Below are 21,430 nucleotides of genomic sequence, written 5' to 3' on the forward strand. Positions count from 1 at the left end.
ATTTAATTGAGCAACATAACTTGTTGGTTTGTAAGATTTATGCATCTGTTAATAAATCCTGCTCTTGTTTGAAGTTTGCAGGCTCTAACTTATTTGCATCTTAACAAGCCTGCTAAATCTGCAGGGGGTTGAATACTACTTGTAGGCACTGTATTTAGATGGTGGTGTTCTATAGACATACACTTTAAAGTTTAGGTTCATCTTTAGTGACACAAGACTAATATAGTAGAATAATTCCAGAATATTGGAAGGACTGCAATTACTTTGTGCTCAAATAATAAAGTGCCACGGAGTTAGAGAATACAATTGCTCACCACAGTCTATAATTCCAGGGATATGTGAGCTGTAGTTGATGACATTGAATTCCCCGCATCTCCCGTGGCCTATTATCTGAGGTCTCGTGAGTGTGATGTCAAGGTCTAGGAAGTACTACCTAATAATGACTGTTTATTCTGGACCTTGTTCATGTTCACCGTCAATACATTCCTAACTTGTTACAAACACATACCTCTGCCCTATGTCGCCATCTGATGTCAACACTTGTAAAACCTGTTCACTCCCCTTCTCCTGTACTAACCGTGTATCAGACTAAGTATCTGTCTGTCCTCGTGTTCATTCCTTTAACTCGCCTTTCCTGTTTTCTACCAACCAATCCTTGTGCTCAAGTTATGGCAAGTTTTTTTTTTTTTTCGTAAGCTTCAGGATTAAGGAACTGTTTCTTTAGAAAGTTGTTCTTGATTGTGAAAAGCAGGAAGCTGGGGCCAACGCAAGGCCTTATCGCATATATCTGGATGTGATTCTCATACACTGCCCATTCTTGAGACAGACCCACACCATGAGCACACTGGGTAAGTCTTACTAAGCTAATTACATAGCAAGCATGGCTATGGCTTATAGAGGAGTAATAAGGCATCATCATAATATATCGGAGATGGGTGAATGGAAATTCATTTTGGAAAATAGCTTATAGCCTCAGAAAGGGGATGAGAATGCTGTCTTGTAGTCTGTGGCTATTGCTAAATTAGATTGATCATTCATAGTCCACATGGAAAACCACCAAACCGAATGAATGAACGGATTACATTCTGAATCCGTACACTTTCTTTCTCTCTTTAACCACATTTTAAGGCATATCTACTAAAGTGCCTTTCACATAGTATTTTAGTATTTTTTCTATTCAAAACATTCTTTTTGTTAACTTTTTAGTGGTAAAAATTGCTACAGGCAGAGATATATATATATATATATATATATATATATATATATATATATATATATATATATATTTGGTATCAATAATGAAATACTAATCACAATAGAAAGACTTTTACGTTAAGGTAGGTTTTTCCATTTCTCACCTATAGACCTACACCGCTTGGATGACATTTTTTTGGCAATACAACTTGTGATTCTGTTCTATGGGGAATCTTGGAATCACATGACCTGTAATGCTTAGCTTAAAATTCAACTAAAAATAACAAGAAAAAAAAAAGGTAATTTAAAAAATAGTAAAAAATAAATACTGTAAAAATGATAATTTTATGTGCACCTTTTTGGTCCAAAACACTGCCATAGAAGTGTGTGAAAGTAGCCTCCCATAGTTAGCTCTGGAAGTAGCCCATTATGTTCACTGCTTGTATGATTAGGAATTGCTAAGGGCAGGGTCCTGTTTATTCTTTCTATATCATTGTGTCAATACCAGATAACTTTTTCCTGTTTTAGCAGAGGCAATAATGCTCATTGCTGTCAGTCGTCTATAATACATGCTGGAGTTTTCTGGTGTTTTTAATATTTGGGATTATCATGAACAAAATGTGTAATAGGGGGTTAAAGGGCAACAATTATTTGCCTTACTGAGGGTGGTTATATCTGTGTGGTTTACATTAGGGTTAATTTTTACAATTCAAACGAGCCATCGATGTATTGCCCCATTGTAGCTGTACAGTAATAGTGCCATATATTACCAATAAGCATGAAAAGAAAAGCATAAACATCATGGCATACATCTTTGTGCAGGGTGGCTTTGTAAGGATTAGCAGGACTAAGGCTGCTTTACACGAGACGATCTATCGTGCGATAGATCGTCGGGGTCACGGTTTTTGTGACGCACATCCGGCATCGCTTGCGACGTCGGCCTGTGTGACACCTTCTAGCGACGCAGTATCACTCACAAATCGTGAGTCGTGTACTCGTCGCTAGGTTTCATAATATCGTCTATGAAACATGGCGCCGGTTGTTTATCGTTCCCGTGGCAGCACATGTCGCTCCGTGTGACACCACGGGAATGATGAACATCGCTTACCTGCTTCCCATGGCTCCCGCCGGCTATGGGGTAGGAAGGAGGTGGGCGGGATGTTTACATCCCTCAGCTCCGCCCCTTCGCCTCTATTGGCCGGCCGCCGTGTGACGTCGCTGTGACGCCAAACATCCCTCCCACTCCAGGAAGTGGATGTTTGCCGCCCTCAGCGATGTTGCATGGGAGGTAAGTGCGTGTGACGGGGGTTAAACGACTTTGTGCGCCACGGGAAATCAATTGCCTGTGACGCACAAATGACGGGTACGATCGATCGTGAAATCGCATGATTGGTCGTCCCGTGTAAAGAAGGCTTTAGTTTACAAATTGGCTAATTGATGTAAGCCTGACAGCCAGTGACAAGACGTATCTCTTTTTCTATCTCATTTTTTCCAATAGCAGTAAGGCAGTACCAAAATTCCTATAGTTAATATTTGCATATTTTAGCTTTTCATTGTGCTGCTGTATATATTTTTGTAACTTTGTTAATTTTTCAGAGTGCACCTGTTCACTAATAGTGCCATATATTACCAATAAGCATCTAAAGAAAAGCATAAACATCAAGGCATACATTTTTGTTCGGGGTGACTTTGCATGGTTTAGCAGTATTTAAGGCCCCGTTACACGCAACGACATCGCTAACGAGATGTTGTTGGCGGTCACGGAATTCGTGACTCACATCCGGCCTTGTTAGTGACGTCGTTGCATGTGACACGTATGAGCGACCGCTAACGATCAAAAATACTCACCTTATCGTTGATCGTTGACACGTCGTTCATTTCCAAAATGTCATTGCTGGTGCTGGACGCAGGTTGTTCATTGTTCCGGAGGCAGCACACATTGCTACGTGTGACACCCCAGGAAAGACGAACAACACCGTACCTGCGTCCTCCGGCAACGAGGTGGGTGTGACTTTCATGCGGCTGCTCTCCGCGCCTCCGCTTCTATTGGACACCTGCTGTGTGACGTCGCTGTGACACCGCACAAACCGCCCCCTTAGAAAAGAGGCTGTTCGCCGCCCACAGCGACGTCGCTAGGAAGGTAACTTGGTGTGACTGATACTAGCGATATTGTGCGCCACGGGCAGCGATTTGCCCGTGATGCACAAACGACGGGGGCAGGTGCTTTCATGAGCGACATCGCTAGCGATGTCGCTGCGTGGAAAGCCCCCTTTAGTTTACAAATTGGCCAATTTAAGCAACGACTAGGCATATCTTTCGTTCTGTCTCATTTTTTCCAATAGCAGTAGTGCAATACCAAAATTCCTATAGTCAATGTTTGCATGTTTTAGCTTTTCAGAGTGCTGCTGTATATATTTTTGTAATTTTGTTGAATTTTCAGAGTGTACTTGTTCACACCTAGTGGATGTTCTGGTCAGTCTTTTATATTTGTATTGAATAGCACTTCAGAATGTGTTATTTCTTAGTCTGAGATCGCCAAAAGGACACTAAAATATTTTATAGAATGGAGAAGTTAAGAGATACCTTACTATAAGCAACATTATACTCAACACTCTCCACGTGCTTAGCTTGCCTATGTATAAGCATACATTATTTGATGGGCTATTGTGTTTACATTCAGGACACGTAAAGCTGAATCTAGGCATTGTGTTTTCGGCATAATTGAATGAACAGGAAATGTCATTGTGTTTGCTACATAAAACATGTTAAGGAGCTCTTCTGAACCAAGCTGAAAAAACAATCTCAATTTAAAAAGTTGTGACGCTGTTTAAAATGTAAACATAACAAGAACGCAATGATTTGGAAATATCTCATGGCTATATTTTATATTTTATTCACAACAGACATGGAACACAGATCAGAAGGAGAACATTAATTATTTATTTTTTTGAATGAAAAAGAAAATTGATGCATTTAAAAATTGATGGCTGCAACACATCTATAAAAGTTGGGACAGGGCCATGTCTACCATTGTGTAGCATCCACTCTTCTTTATACAGCAGTCTGTAAATGTCTGGAAAGAGTGAAGATCAATGGTTGGAATTTTGTCTGATTTAGGATTCTAGCTGGTCAACAGTCTTTGGCTCTTTGATTTCATAATGCTCCATATGTTTTCTGTTGGTGAAAGGTCTCGACTGAAGGCGGTCAGTTCATCACTTACACTTTTGTGCAAAACCATTCTGTTATAATGGATGCAGTATGTGCTTTAGTAGTGTCTTACTGAAATATGCAAAGCCTTCTCTGAAATGGTTGTTGTTTGGATGGTAGAGTATGTTGTCCTAGAACCTCTATATAATGCTCAGCAGTGTCTTTCAAGGTATGTAAGCTGTCCATGCCGTAGGTACTAATGCAACCCTGTACCATCACATATGTAGGCTTTTGAGTCATGCGCACATAATAACCTAGATGGTCCTCCCCACCTTCTTGAGTCTGGGTTTCCATAAAGAATTTTTAAATTTTGATTTATTTCACCACAGAACACTTTTCCATTTTGCCTCAGTCCATTTCAAATGAGCTTTGGCCCAGAGAAAACAGCAACATTTCTTGATTGTGACAATATATGACTTCTTTCAGTGGCGTAACTAGAGTTTGATGGGCCCCGGTGCAAAGTTTGGACCTGGGCCCCCTCCCCGCCAACCATACACCAACACTCGGGATACGGGCTAATGATGCCGACACTCGAGGTACAGGATAGTGTCGCTGACACTTGGCTCCTTCCCTCAGCACTCATGTTTCCCATTATCTGAAAACCCTCTTTCTATCAGCACCTAGTTTTCCTATGTTCTGATATCCATCTTGTCCTCAGCACGCAGCGTTCCCATGCTCTGCTATACATCTTTCCCTCAGCACCCAGCTGTCCCATGATATCAGAGCATAGGAAAGCTGGGTGCTAAGGGAAAGCTGTATAGCAGAGCCTGGGAAAGAGCCTCCTTCCCTCAGCACAAAACATCTTCATCCCATGGTTTTATCTTTGTCCCCCCTCATATATAGCTCTCCAAATACTATAATAGCCCCCACATAGCCTTCTATATAGTATAATGGGTCCCACATACCCCTTCAAATATTATAATGCAGCCCCCATAGTCCTTCATATTGTATTATGCATCACAATACTATTTAATGCACACCCATAGGCCTCCATATATTATAATACAGCCCCATAATCCTCCATGTTTTATAATGCAGCCCCTTAGTCTGACGCCCTGGACTATTCAGGTCATCACAGGGTTCTGCACGCTCTTTTTCTTAGTGCAGGATTCAACCCCCCATGGTTCTGGGTCTCCATCCTGCAGTACTGCCTCTATCAGCATTCACAAATCCTAGATACACTTTGCACCACACCTGTCAGGGACACCAGTGGGATACTTAATCAGGAATAGGGCCGCCCACCTAGTGGTCAGGCAGGGAGGCGGGAAGTGTCAAGTTCAGTTCAGTGGTAGCCCTCAAGCTGTGAGGAGCTCTGAGGAAGCTGGGAGTTGTAGCTCCCAGAGGAGAAGCAGACTAGGTCGCAGACGGTGGTCTGGACTTAGAGGAGTCGGACCCCTGGTTGCAGGGGATTGAGGCTAGAGGCTTGGGACCTGTCTTGGAGGATGGTCAGCAGCCGGGTTCTATCACCAGTCCGGGACCGAAGGCATGTCGGTGTACACGGATCCTAGGTCGGGGAGAAGCTTCCGGCGACCCGGCAATTAACCTGCGGAGGACAGGGTCTTTATGGACTGTTCCCACGAAGCTCTGAGATCGGGGGCATTAGCGCAACAAGAGGGATCGGGCTTTCCAAACAAGTGGCCCACTAAAATCCCAAGCGTGAGCTCCTGAGAGCAGGCTCCTTCACTTAGCCACAGTGGGGAGCAAGGCCCGGAAAGCTCTAAGCTACTGGGCCACAACGGACAATCTAAAACTTGGTTACGGACCACCGGCAGTGCTGCAGTGGACGGGACCCGGACGAGCTTCCCTTGAGAGGCAACGGCATTCAGAGACTTGGTTTACCCTGTTGTCAGCGTCTGCTTCATTGCTGAGTGAGTACACGAGTGACCCCTGCACTGCATCCCTGCATCATCATCCAGAGTCCCGGGGCTTACCCCTACCCGTGGAGGGCAACGTCACCTAGCTGCCCCACTCCATCACCCCGGGTACTCCCAACGGCAGCGGCGGTACTCCCAATTACCGTACACCACGGGTGGCGTCACAAACTATACCAAATCCCCTGTAAGTAACTCACTTTTACATTTGAGTGTGGCCCCTAGCCCCCAGGTCCGGAGAACCTCGAGCCACGAGTAACCACCACCCCCAGATCAGAGCGTTTCGATCAGCTGCGGGGGCGGCACATTAATCCTTCATAATAATGTTATACAGCCCCCATACCATTTAATGCCCCCCGTAGGCCTCCATGTACTATAATGCACTCCCATAGTCCATGTATTAGGGGTCCTTCATATTGTATTATGCAGCCCCCATACTGTTTAATGCACCCCCATAGGCCTCTGGCCACCATGTACTCACTGATTAAAAAAAATAAACATGTATTCACCTCCACTCGTTCCCCCACTGCTCTGGTCAGTGTCTCACGCTCTGCAGTCTGAGCTCAGCAGCATGCAGTTGTGACGTCACTGTGCTCTGCTGCACTAAGACGTCGAGTGCAGGCACAGGGGGAGAATGATAAAGGATAGAGCAGAGAGGTGCGATGACGGAAGAGGGTCCGCGGGCGATGGGCACCCGGTGCTCTATTGCAGCAGTGTGGACTGCCACTGAACAGCACAGCTCCTCTCTCACAGAGAGGAGCCAGCTGCTTCTCTGCAAGGCAGGCACCAGGCCTGGTCGCAGTCGCGATCTCCGCAACCGCTATCATTACGCCTCTGACTTCTTTCATGATAAAGCTTAATCTTGGATTTGTGGATTGCACAGCAGACTGTGTTCACAGACAATGATTTATGGAAGTATTCCTGAGCTCATATACTGATTTTCGGGACTGAATAATACCTATTTTTAATAGTGTTGCCTAAAAGCCCGTAGATCACGAGCATCGATATTGACCGTCAGCCTTGTCTCTTGTGCACATTAAATTCTTCTGAACCTGTGAATCTTTTGACGATATCATGTGCTGTAGATGGTGGGATATTCTTCACAATTTTACATTGATGAACAATGTTCTGAATCTGTTCCACAATATTTATATGAAGTTTTTTCACATATTGATGAACCTCTGACTATCTTTTCTGTAGCTGCTCTGTATATTATTTTCTGATCAATCAGATGTGACCAGTGCAGTCAATCACTAGCCTTAAAGGTGATTACCATATCAATTATGATGTGGCCATTGATTGAGTGCAGTGGGCACAGCATGTCAATCTAGACCCAAGCAGGAGGTGGTCTTAGTATGTCATTCCCAGATGGCCATGTGGTCAATCACCAGCTTCAGTGGTAACCCATCAGTCATAGCTATACAGTGTATACCCAGACTCCTAAAATACTGCCTATTCTGCATAATGTTTACTCCAGTTTAAATGCTTTTAGGGTTAACTACTCACAGGAAGATCTGTTGAAGTATTTGACTGATATCGGCCTCCCTTCCCCGGGGGGAGGGGGGGGGATAGTGATAGAGATTTTCTGGATATGCCGATTCCTTTGGAGGAAATCCAACAAGCTGTGGGGAAAATGTTAAATGATAAGACCCCTGGGGCTGATGGACTTCCAATAGAAATAGTAATTTGCGGGCGAAATATTGCCACATTACTTGGAAATGAGTAACATTGCGTTCCTGTACAGAAAGCTTCCAAAATCCTTCTATGAGGCAATAATTGTTGTTTTAACTAAAGAGGGTAAGGAGGATAAATAACTACCAAACTTATGCAGACCTATTTTACTACTGACGTCAGATCTTAAGATACTTACAAACCCTTACAACTCGGGTGAACATGGTCATTGCCTTGGTAATGCATCCAGTTCAGACTGGCTTCATGCCCTTGAAATCAACAGCTATAAATTTACTTAGTGTGTTTATACATTTACTTTAGTGTCACAGTCAGACCCCAGTAATAAAGCTATTCACTTCTTAGATGCCACCATTTGATCCCCTGCTCTTCTCTCTATACACTTCCCCTTTCAAACAAACCATCTCTATGCTGATGATGATGCCCAATTATACACCTCTTCTCTTTATATCACCCCCACGTTAAGATAAAACACCAGTAATTGTCTGTACGCTATCTCTAACATGTCCTCCCTCTATTTGAAACTGAATTTCACCATAACCAAACTTCTTGTGTTTCCTCCCTCTACTAAACTTCCTACACACAATGTTTTAATTGCCTAGGGTAGTTCGACCATAACTCTAGAGCAGCATGCTTGTTGTTTTGTAGTAATAATTGACAAAGGATATTCCTTTTTTCCCCTATATCCTATCACTCACTCGCTCCTGTCACCTGCACCTTAAAAACATCTCCAGAATCCGACCTTTTCTCACCTTTGAAACTGCAAAAACCCTTAAGGGTGCTTTACACGCTGCGACATCGCTAATGATATATAGTCGGGGTCACGTCGTTAGTGACGCACATCCGGCGCCGTTAGCGACATTGCAGTGTGTGACACCAAGGAGCGACGATCAACGAGCGCAAAAACATGAAAAATCGTTGCTCGTTGACACGTCGTTCATTTCCTTAATATCGTTACTGCTGCAGGTACGATGTTGTTCGTCGTTCCTGCAGCAGCACACATCGCTATGTGTGACATCGCAGGAACGACAAACATCTCCTTACCTGCATACACCAGCAATGAGGAAGGAAGGAGGTGGGCGGCATGTTCCGGCCACTCATCTCCGCCTCTCCTCTGCTATTGGATGGCTGCCATGTGACGTCGCTGTGACGCCGCACGAACCGCCCCCTTAGAAAGGAGGCGGATCGCCGGCCAGAGCGATGTCGCAGGGAAGGTAAGTCCATGTGACGGGTGTTAGCGATGTTGTGCTCCACGGGCAGCGATTTGCCCATGTCGCACAACCGATGGGGGCGGGTACGCTCGCTAGCGATATCGGTACCAATTTTGCAGCGTGTAAAGTATCCTTTACTGCTGCTCTTCTTCATTCTCATTTGGACTACTGCAGATCTCCACTTACCGGTCTCCCTCTTATCAAACATTTTCCTCTCCAATCCGTCCTGAATGCAGCAGCCAGTCATATTTTTGTCCAGCAGCTGCATCTATGCCTAACCTTGTGGCAGCCATTGCACTGGTTATCCATTCACTGTAGAATATAATTTAAACATATCTCTCTCACCCATAAAACTCTCCATAGTTCTGCACCAGCATGTATCTCATCCCTCATCTCTGTCTTCACTCTACCTGTGCCCTAAAATCTACTATTGATCTAAGACTAACATCCTCCATAATCCGAACCTCATGCCGCCATATTCAAGACTTCTCTCATACTGTGCCAGTTTTCTGAAATGCATTACCCGAATTAAGCCGACTAATACACAGACCCCATATTTCTAAGCATGCTGTAAAAACATATTTCTTTGGACAAGGCGATCACCTCAACTCACTAACCTACCATATATACTCGAGTATAAGCCGAGTTTTTCAGCCCATTTTTTTAAGCTGAAAATGCCCCCCTCAACTTATACTTGGGTCACGGTCCCACAAAAAAAAAATTCTCATATTCTCACCTGTCCTCCATTCCCGCGGTGACCTCACCTGCTTCTTGTAGACCGCAAGGCCCCTCCGTGATAGCGTCTGATGCACGGGGCAGCAAGATGCCGTCATGTGCTTATTGCAGTTAAATGCTTTCCAGCGGCGGTGGTGCAGCAAAGCATTCAACTGCTGTAAAGCGCTGACAGCAGCGGTGGCCCCGTGCGCACTGCTGCTGCCATAAAGCATTTAACTACTGTAAAGACACCTTGACATCCTGCAGCGGGCGGCTCCGTGCATGGGACGTGATTATCAAGGGGTGCCTCTTGCAGACCGCAGGCACATAGACCCCTCCGTTATTGTGTCCTGTACATGGATCCGCAGCTGCTGCTGTCAGCCGCTTTACTGCAGTTAAATGCTTTTCTGCACCGCTGCTGCCGTAAAGCATTCAACTGCAGTAAAGCCACGATGGCAGCCTGTAGCCCCGTGCATCGGAAGCGATCACCAAGGGATCTATAAGAAGCAGCTGAGATCACCGCCGGAATGGAGGACAGGTGAGAATAATTTTTATTTCATAATAGAGGACAAGCTGAGGACCGATAGGAGGACATTACTGTAGGGCACATTACTAGAGGGTCCAAGGAAGGGGCACAAGGATGGGCACATTACAATAAGGGGAGAGGGCATAAGGACGGGGCACATTACTACAAGGGGGATAAGGATGGGCACATTACTACAAGGATGGGCACATTACAACAAAGATGGGCACAGTACATTTTATTGGGATCTATCTTTATTTTTTAAATTTCCCAGTAGCTGCTGCATTTCCCTCCCTAGGTTTATACTGGAGTCAATACAGTTTCCCAGTTTTTTATGGTAGAATTAGGGGCCTTGGCTTATACTTGGGTCAGCTTATACTCGAGTATATACGGTAACTCTCCCATATTTCCTCTTTCTAAAATTTAAACAGAATCTGCTCCCTCTTATTCATACAGTATGTGTCCACATCCACATGTTAACTGCACTTACATAGATACTGGCTGAAGACTAGATCATGCCCTATTTATTAGCATGATGGCTGGATCATACATGACTAGCACAATACTACCTATTGTATCCCCCCATTTCATTATAGATTATAAGTTTGCAAGCAGGGCCCTCACCGCTCCTGTAACTAGTGAACTATGTGTTACTTTGTATTGTCTTTATTGTCTGTACATGTTCCCCTCAATTGTATAGTGCTGAGAAATTCATGAAATTAAAAAAAAAAGTGCTTCCCTATATTTTTGATTCCCAGCCAGGTACAAATAGGCAGCTGGGGGTTGTTGGCAGCCCATACCTGCCTGCTGTACCTGGCTAGCATACAAAAATATGGCGAAGCCCTTGTCATTTTATTGGGGGGGGGGGGCAAAAAACTCTTGCATACAGTCCTGGATGGAGGATGCTGAGCCTTGTAGTTCTGCAGCTGCTGTCTGCTCTCCTGCATACACTATTGGATGTGGTATGCTGAGCCTTTTAGTTCTACTCCCCCTGCCTCTCCTTCCTGCATACAGTCCTGGATGGAGGATGCTAAGCCTTGTAGTTCTGCAGCTGCTGTCTGCTTAACTGCATACAATATTGGATGGAGTATGCTGAGCCTTGTAGTTCTGCTCCCCTGCCTCTCCCTCCAGCATACAGTCCTGTATGGAGCATGCTGAGCCTTGTAGTTCTGCAGCTGCTGTCTGCTCTCCTGCATACAGTATTGGATGGAGGATGCTGAGCCTTGTAGGTCTGCTCCCCTGCCTCTCCCTCCAGCATACAGTCCTGTATGGAGCATGCTGAGCCTTGTAGTTCTGCAGATGTCTTCTCTCCTGCATACACTAGTGGAGAATGAAGAACATATTGAAGAAGGAAATGACATCAGACCTTTTTTTTTTTCCAGCAATCTTTAATGGCATTGTTCACTGATAAAAAAACGCATAAAGAAGCAGTGAGCAAAAATGCAGCAAAAACGCAGCGGTAAAAAAACGCAGTGTGTGAACCTAGCCTTTTTGTGGGCACCACAAAAACGCAGCTAAAAAAAAACGCTGTGTGCAGACAGCAAAAATGAAAACTCATAGACTTTGCTGGAGAAGCAAAGTCATGCAGTTTTCTGAGCAAAACCGCACCCGAAAAACGTGCAAAAACGTCGCGAAAAATGCACTGTGTGAACTTACCCTACCTCTTTAATTTGAGCCCCTTGTTGACCAAATCAAGAAATAAAATTGTTGCATGAGGGAAACTGCTAGTGTAGAGTGAGTACTACCATGCTCGGGTGCTTGGTACTCATAACTAGTGATGAGCGAGCACTACCATGCTTGGGTGCTCAGTAGAGTTGAGCGCGGTTCGTGGTTCGTGGTTCTCCAGTTCTAGGTTCGAGTGATTTTTGGGCTGTTCGAGATCGAACTAGAACTCGAGCTTTTTGCTAAAAGCTCGATAGTTCTAGATATGTTCGAGAACGGTTCTAGCAGCAAAAAGCAGGGCTTTTTACAGCTACAGTGTGCAGGAGCCATCGCTGGCAGCCTGCCACAAGCTGGTAACCAAGATAAACATTGGGTATCCAAGCAAAGCGCTTTGGTTAGTAACCCGATGTTTATCTTAGTTACGTGCAGGAAGCCCACACTTTCCCGCTCAGCTCAAGCTCACTCCGCCCCCTCCTGCCTGCGGCATGTACACATACATACACACACACACACACACACACACACACACACACACACACACATCCCCCCCCCCGCTCGGCTTACCTGCGGTGATGAAGTCCCGCCATCCCGACCTCAGCGCTGTCACTGTCCTCCATGGCCGCCGCTTGTCACATCACCTCTCGCTTCCGACCCGAGACTGACTAGCGGTGACGTCACGGACCTCTCGCGATACTTGCTGTGAAGGCGCCGGTCATTGACCTCAGTGACAGGGGCTGTCAGTGTGCTGGAGATCAGCGCAGGTAATGTACCTCGCTGACAGCAGCACTTGTCATGCCCTACAGTGACCTGGGCTGACCCATTGATGTTAGCTCAGGTCACTGCACTGCTCTCCCAGCCAATGGGGAACATCCTGCTCTTCATTGACTGGGACAGTGTGGATCGTCATGGCAACCCCTTGGATTACACCAGACCTGGATTTGTTTTTCAATCTAATAAATTGGTTAAAGAGGGAATGTTTTGGGGAGTGTTTTTTCAAATAAAAATGTGTTTGTCGTCTATTTTTTTTTATTACTGACTGGGTTGGTGATGTCGGGTATCTGATAGACGCCTGACCTCACCAACCCCAGGGCTTGATGCCAGGTGACATTACACACCTGGTATTAACCCCATATATTACCCCGTTTGCCAACGCACCAGGGCGCGGGATGAGCTGGGGCGAAGCACCAGGATTGGCGCATCTAATGGATGCGCCACTTCTGGGGCGGCTGCGGCCTGCTATTTTTAGGCTGGGGAGATTCCAATAACCATGGACCTCCCTAGTCTGAGAATATCAGGCCCCAGCTGTCTGCTTTACCTTGGCTGGTGATCCAATTTTGGGGGACCCCTACGTGTTTTTTTTTTTAATTATTTATTTAATTTAAAATAACAGCGTGGGGTGCCCTCAGTTTTGGATTACCAGCCAAGGTGAGGTTGCCAGCTGTGGTCTGCAGGCTGCAGCCGTCTGCTTTACCCTAGCTGGCTACAAAACTAGGGGGAACCCTACGTCATTTTTTTTTCATTTTTTTGGCTAAATACAAAGCTAAGCACCCCTTAGTGCCACATGAAAGGTACCAAAGGGTGTTCCACTTTTTCTCCATTTTTTTCTCCACTTTTTCTCCACTTTTTCTCCACTTTTTCTCCATTTTTTTCTCCACTTATTCTCCACTTTTTCTCCTCTTCTTCTCCACTTTTTCTCCACTTTTTCTCCTCTTATGCTCCACTTTTTCTCCACTTTTTCTCCACTTTTTTCTCCACTTTTTCTCCTCTTATGCTCCACTTTTTCTCCACTTTTTCTCCACTTTTTCTCCTCTTATGCTCCACTTTTTCTCCACTTTTTCTCCTCTTATTCTCCACTTTTTCTCCTCTTAATCTCCACTTTTTCTCCACTTTTTCTCCACTTTTTCTCCACTTTTTCTCCTCTTATGCTCCACTTTTTCTCCACTTTTTCTCCTCTTATGCTCCACTTTTTCTCCACTTTTTTCTCCACTTTTTCTCCTCTTATGCTCCACTTTTTCTCCACTTTTTTCTCCACTTTTTCTCCTCTTATGCTCCACTTTTTCTCCACTTTTTCTCCACTTTTTCTCCACTTTTTCTCCTCTTATGCTCCACTTTTTCTCCACTTTTTTCTCCACTTTTTCTCCTCTTATGCTCCACTTTTTCTCCACTTTTTTCCTCCACTTTTTCTCCTCTTATGCTCCACTTTTTCTCCACTTTTTCTCCACTTTTTCTCCACTTTTTCTCCACTTTTTCTCCTCTTATGCTCCACCTTTTCTCCACTTTTTCTCCTCTTATGCTCCACTTTTTCTCCACTTTTTTCTCCACTTTTTTCTCCACTTTTTCTCCACTTTTTCTCCTCTTATGCTCCACTTTTTCTCCACTTTTTCTCCACTTTTTCTCCAGTTTTTCTCCACTTTTTTCTCCACTTTTTCTCCTCTTATGCTCCACCTTTTCTCCTCTTATGCTCCACTTTTTCTCTACTTTTTCTCCTCTTAATCTCCACTTTTTCTCCTCTTATGCTCCACTTTTTCTCCACTTTTTCTCCACTTTTTCTCCACTTTTTCTCCTCTTATGCTCCACTTTTTCTCCACTTTTTTCTCCACTTTTTCTCCACTTTTTCTCCTCTTATGCTCCACTTTTTCTCCTCTTATGCTCCACTTTTTCTCCACTTTTTCTCCTCTTAATCTCCACTTTTTCTCCTCTTATGCTCCACTTTTTCTCCACTTTTTCTCCACTTTTTCTCCACTTTTTTCTCCACTTTTTCTCCTCTTATGCTCCACTTTTTCTCCACTTTTTCTCCACTTTTTCTCCACTTTTTTCTCCACTTTTTTCTCCACTTTTTCTCCACTTTTTCTCCTCTTATGCTCCACTTTTTCTCCACTTTTTCTCCACTTTTTCTCCACTTTTTTCTCCACTTTTTCTCCAGTTTTTCTCCACTTTTTTCTCCACTTTTTCTCCTCTTATGCTCCACTTTTTCTCCTCTTATGCTCCACTTTTTCTCTACTTTTTCTCCTCTTAATCTCCACTTTTTCTCCTCTTATGCTCCACTTTTTCTCCACTTTTTCTCCACTTTTTCTCCTCTTATGCTCCACTTTTTCTCCACTTTTTTCTCCACTTTTTCTCCACTTTTTCTCCTCTTATGCTCCACTTTTTCTCCTCTTATGCTCCACTTTTTCTCCACTTTTTCTCCTCTTAATCTCCACTTTTTCTCCTCTTATGCTCCACTTTTTCTCCACTTTTTCTCCACTTTTTCTCCACTTTTTCTCCACTTTTTTCTCCACTTTTTCTCCTCTTATGCTCCACTTTTTCTCCACTTTTTCTCCACTTTTTTCTCCACTTTTTTCTCCACTTTTTCTCCACTTTTTCTCCTCTTATGCTCCACTTTTTCTCCACTTTTTCTCCACTTTTTCTCCACTTTTTTCTCCACTTTTTCTCCAGTTTTTCTCCACTTTTTTCTCCACTTTTTCTCCTCTTATGCTCCACTTTTTCTCCTCTTATGCTCCACTTTTTCTCTACTTTTTCTCCTCTTAATCTCCACTTTTTCTCCTCTTATGCTCCACTTTTTCTCCACTTTTTCTCCACTTTTTCTCCTCTTATGCTCCACTTTTTCTCCACTTTTTCTCCACTTTTTTCTCCACTTTTTCTCCTCTTATGCTCCACTTTTTCTCCACTTTTTTCTCCACTTTTTTCTCCACTTTTTCTCCACTTTTTCTCCTCTTATGCTCCACTTTTTCTCCACTTTTTCTCCACTTTTTTCTCCACTTTTTCTCCACTTTTTTCTCCACTTTTTCTCCTCTTATGCTCCACTTTTTCTCCACTTTTTTCTCCACTTTTTCTCCACTTTTTCTCCTCTTATGCTCTACTTTTTCTCCACTTTTTCTCCACTTTTTCTCCACTTTTTTCTCCACTTTTTCTCCTCTTATGCTCCACTTTTTCTCCACTTTTTCTCCACTTTTTCTCCACTTTTTTCTCCACTTTTTCTCCACTTTTTCTCCTCTTATGCTCCACTTTTTCTCCACTTTTTCTCCACTTTTTCTCCACTTTTTTCTCCACTTTTTCTCCTCTTATGCTCCACTTTTTCTCCACTTTTTCTCCACTTTTTCTCCACTTTTTTCTCCACTTTTTTCTCCACTTTTTCTCCACTTTTTCTCCTCTTATGCTCCACTTTTTCTCCACTTTTTCTCCTCTTTTTCTCCACTTTTTCTCCACTTTTTCTCCACTTTTTTCTCCACTTTTTTCTCCACTTTTTTCTCCACTTTTTGTCCACTTTTTCTCCTCTTATGCTCCACTTTTTCTCCACTTTTTCTCCACTTTTTCTCCGTTCTTTTTCTATGGTCAGTCTACCCATTAGCTCTGCCATGCATACTGTAGCTCTACACCTACTGCACATGTTACTTTATGATTGACATCTCTTTCGTACCAGAGCTGTCTAAGCCTACTCTGACCCCATATTTGTCATTACTATATTGTCCTTGTACTGTATTATGACATTTGTATCATGTGTTTCATTTCTTGCTGTGTTGCAATTTTTTTGCTGCATCCCAATTGTACCTCTACATTGTTCGAGTTTATGTTATTGTTCTCTCACTCTTATGTGATACTGATTATTGTCATTTTTCATGATTACATGCAGATAAGTCCAATCTGACGAAGGCTCAGGCCGAAACGTCATTTGTAACTTGTTTTGGACAAAAACATATATGCTTATGAAAAAAAAAATTTCTTAATACGGACCAATAAAGAGTGATTTTGCATTACTATCCATTGTGACTTACTGACTTAGTCTGGGAGATATAGAGTGCCGAGGTTACTCACTAATTTTATCTATTATTACCTCTGAGCACCTATATACCAGTGAGCAGAGCTTCCTCTACAGTAGTTCTCCTGATTAGGCATGCCCTTACCTCATGAGCAGGGCATTGCAGCTTTGGTAGCAACCATTACGACATGGACTCTGCTGCTGTGGACCCGGGGAGAGTGAGTGCAGATTCATTGCACCCACACTCCTCACATGAAGGGTCCGCACTCCTAGAAAATGGGGGATACGTTCCCTGAGTGTCTCCCCCCCATATTCTAGACGGTCCAGAGTCGTCGTGGGACCCCTTTATTTTTTTTCTTACAATAAATTGGTGAAAGAGGAAATGTTTTGGGGACTGTTTTTTCAAATAAATTTCTTTTGTCAATTTTTTGTTTTTGTTAGTACTGACAGTTTATGATGTTGGGTATCTAATAGACGCCATGACATCACAAACTGCTGGGCTTGATCTCAGGTGACTTTACAGCTAGTATCAACCCGATTTATTACCCCGTTTGCCACTGCACCAGGGCACGGGATGAGCTGGGGTGAAGCGCCAGGATTGGCACATCTAGTGGATGCGCCACGTCTGGGGTGCCTGCGGCCTGCTATTTTTAGGCTGTGAAGGCCCAATAACTATGGACCTTCCCACCCTGAGAATACCAGACCACAGCTGTCCGCTTTACCTTGGCTGGTGATCCAATTTGGGGGGGACCCTACTTTTATTGTGTAATTATTAATATTTATAAAATAATTATAAAAAAGAGCCTGAGGGGACCTCCACATTGGATCCCCAACCACGGTAAAGCTGCCAGCTGTGGTTTTCAGGCTACAGCCGTCTGCTTTACCCTAGCTGGCTATCAAAAATGGGGGGACCCAACGTAATTTTTTTTTTTTTAACTATTTTTTAAATAGAAAAAATTAATGGGCTTCCCTGTATTTTGATTGCCAACCAAGGTAACGGCAGGCAGATGGGGGTGGCAACCCATAGCTGTCTGCTTTATCTGCGCTGAGAATCAAAAATACCGCGGAGCGCTACGTCATTTTTTTAAAGATTTATTTTTACAGCACTGTGATGTCTAGCAATCAAAATACAGGGAAGCCCATTTTATTTTTAGTTATTTAAATAAATAATTAAAAAAAATATATATGGGCTCCCGCTGCATTTTTTGTATTGCTAGCTAAGGGTAATCCAAGCAGCTACTGGCTCCTAACCCCCACTGCTTGGTGTTACCTTCACTGGCAATGGAAAATCCAGGGAAGCATTTTTTATTTTTTTTGCCAAAAAGCTACAAAAAAAGGACGTGAGCTTCGCCATATTTTTGTATGCTAGCCAGGTATAGCAGGCAGGTGCTGGAAGAGTTGGATACAGCGCCAGAAGATGGCGCTTCTATGAAAATGCCATTTTCTGAGGCGGCTGCAGACTGCAATTCGCAGCAGTGGGGCCCAGAAAGCTCAGGCCAACCGGTGGTGCGGATTCCAATCCCCAGCTGCCTAGTTGTACCTGGCTGGACACAAAAATGGGGCAAAACCTACGTCATTTGTTTTCTAATTATTTCATGAAATTCATGAAATAATATAAAAAGGGCTTCCCTTTATTTTTGGTTCCCAGCCGGGTACAAATAGGCAACTGGGGGTTGGGGGCAGCCGTACCTGCCTGCTGTACCTGGCTAGCATACAAAAATATGGCGAAGCCCACATAATTTTTTCAGGGGGCAAAAAACGTCTGCATACAGTCCTGGATGGAGTATGCTGAGCCTTGTAGTTCTGCAGCTGCTGTCTGTCTGTATGGAGAAGAGCAGACAGCAGCTGCAGAACTACAAGGCTCAGCATACTCCATCCAGGACTGTATGCAGAAGTTTTTTGCCCACCAAAAAAATGACGTGGGCTTCGCCATATTTTTGTATGCTAGCCAGGTACAGCAGGCAGCCACGGGCTGCCTCCAACCCCCAGTTGCCTATTTGTACCCGGCTGGGAACCAAAAATATAGGGAAGCCCGTTTTTTTTAATTATTTCACTTATTTCATGAAATAATTAAAAAACAAATGACGTGGGCTTCGCCCTATTTTTGTGTCCAGCCGGGTACAACTAGGCAGCTGGGGACTGGAATCCGCAGCACAGGTTAGCCCGAGGTTTGTGGGCGCCTCTGCTGCGGATTTCAGTCCGCAGCCGTCCCAGAAAATGGCGCTCTCATAGAAGCGCCATCATCTGGCGCTGTATCCAACTCTTCCAACAGCCCTGGAGCCGGGTGGCTTGTTGGGTAATCATGAGTTAATACTGGCTTTGTTTTACCAGCCAGTATTAAGCCAGAGATTCTTAATGTCAGGCACGTTTGACCCGGCCATTAAGAATCTCCAATAAAGGGTTAAAAAAAAGACACCACACAGAGAAAAAATACTTTAATAGAAATAAATACACAGACACATTAGAGACTCCATCTTTATTACCCCTGTCAGCCCTCCACGACCCTGCTCTTCTGTCTGCTTTCTTTCTAGTGTAGTAGTAGTGACGATTGTAGTGAGGGGCATCACTTGGGGCTGGGGAACCTCCATCCTCACTACAATGCTCACTACAATCGTGCAGCCTTCACTCTGTGAGTGATCAGTGCTGGCTGCTAGCGGTAACGCTGACAGACGCGTTACCATAGCAACGGTGCTCTCGGAGCCGCGGTTAGCGGTGACGTCACCGCTAACTGCGTTGCTATGGCAACGGTGATCTCCGTTAATGACCGGCTGTGTCAGCCGGTCCCTAACGGAACGGGGAGTCGACCGTGTGCTAGAGCATGTCGCCGGTACACGGCGATACACATATGTGCACCGTGTACCGGAGAGATGCACTCGCAGGTCCTACATGACGTGTCATAGTCATGTGACCAGTCTGTAGCCAATGAGATAATAGCCACGTGACTGGTCACATGGCTATTTTGACGTCACGATAGGTCCTGCTTCTCTGCTGGCAGTGCAGGTCACCGGGAGGATTCAGCGATCATCGGATGGAATAGCGGCAGGAGACAGAGTGCAGAAGGGATCGCGAGGACCAGTAAGTGTTATGGCAATGTTTATTAACTGTTTGTGTACATTTATCATGCATTTTTATGTGTTTGTGATTGCCTCCCATTATAGCCTATACGTTCGAGTTCGGTTCGTCGAACGTTCGACGAACCGAACTCGAACGGGACCCCCGTTCGGCGAACCGACCTCGAGCCGAACCGCGACCGGTTCGCTCATCTCTAGTGCTCAGTACTCGTAACTAGTGATGAGCGAGCACTACCATGCGCGGGTGCACGGTACTCGTAACTAGTGATAGCGAGCAACATCGTGATCGAGGGCTCGGTACTCATAGCTAGGGATGAGTGAGCACTACCATGCTTGGGGGCACTGTACTCGTATTTAGTGATGAGCGAGCAACTTTCATGCTCGGGGGCTTGATACTCATAACTAATGATGAGTAAGCAGTGCACTACCACACTTAGGGGCTCGGTACTCGTAACTAGTGATGAGCGAGCACTACCATGCTCAGGTGCTCTGGACTCATAATGAGTAGTGATCAGCAAGCACTATCATGCTCAGGTGCTCGGTACTCGTAATGAGTAGTGATGAGTGAGCACTATCATGCTCAGGTGCTCTGGCCACATAGCGAGCAGTTGCATGCTCAGACGGGCTTGACTCATGTGCCAAGTATAATGGAGGGTAATGGAATGGGGGAACGCAAGCATTATTCCAGAAGATCTTCCTGGAAATATGCTTGAGGTAGCCATTGACTCCCATTATACTTTGTACACAAGGCGAGTCAATCCGAGCGTCCAACTGCATGTTATGCGTCCAGAGCACCTGAGCATGATAGTGCTAACTAGAGTTGAGCGCGGTTCGTGGTTCGTGGTTCTCCAGTTCTAGGCTCGAGTGATTTTGGGGCATGTTCTAGATCGAACTAGAACTCGAGCTTTTTGCAAAAGCTCGATAGTTCTAGAAACGTTCGAGAACGGTTCTAGCAGCCAAAAAACAGCTAAATCTTAGCTTGGTTTCTGCTGTAATAGTGTAAGTCACTCTGTGAATCAAACTATTATCACATTTCAGTGTATAGTGTGCGTGAACAGCGCCTTCAGATCACTGCTGTTTCTATAATGGCGATCGCCATTTTTTTTTTTTTTCTTGTCTTCCTTCCCTAAGCGCGCGCGTCTTGTGGGGCTGGCCAGCATGTCAGCCAATCACAGACACACACACAAGTAAGTGGACTTTGAGGCAGAGAAGCAACGGCATGTGTGATAGGATCTGCATGTCACATGTCCCTGCATTATAAAACCGGACATTTTCTTCACGATCGCCATTATCTGCCTTCTGCGTCTTTGGTGTCAGACATCACTGTCGCAGTTCCGTCCTTTGTCCTAACGCCGATACAGCTGTATGCGCTGCATACACAGCGTTAGACAGCTTAGGGAGAGCACATTCTAGCAGTCCTTTTAAGGGCTCGTACCGGCAGGGTCAGAGAGCCATAGGTGACAGGTCCTGCAAACAGCAACAGCGTCTGTGTAGCCCAGGTCAGGGATTTCCTCCCTGCATTTCACCATTAG

At 44.5% G+C, this 21,430-nt stretch overlaps 1 protein-coding gene across 1 annotated transcript in view; it reads left to right on the forward strand.

Annotated features, from left to right (window-relative positions):
* Positions 1–681: 681 nt before the first annotated feature.
* Positions 682–21,430, forward strand: part of SH3D21 (SH3 domain containing 21) — a 271,986-nt gene continuing 251,237 nt past the window's right edge. The window contains exon 1 of the mRNA XM_075336044.1: positions 682–848. Within this exon, the coding sequence (XP_075192159.1) occupies positions 836–848 (13 nt within the window). The 5' untranslated portion in view covers positions 682–835. The remainder of the gene's footprint in view (positions 849–21,430) is intronic.

This window comes from Anomaloglossus baeobatrachus, chromosome 2 (assembly GCF_048569485.1).
Source record: "Anomaloglossus baeobatrachus isolate aAnoBae1 chromosome 2, aAnoBae1.hap1, whole genome shotgun sequence".
Lineage (NCBI taxonomy): Eukaryota > Metazoa > Chordata > Amphibia > Anura > Aromobatidae > Anomaloglossus > Anomaloglossus baeobatrachus.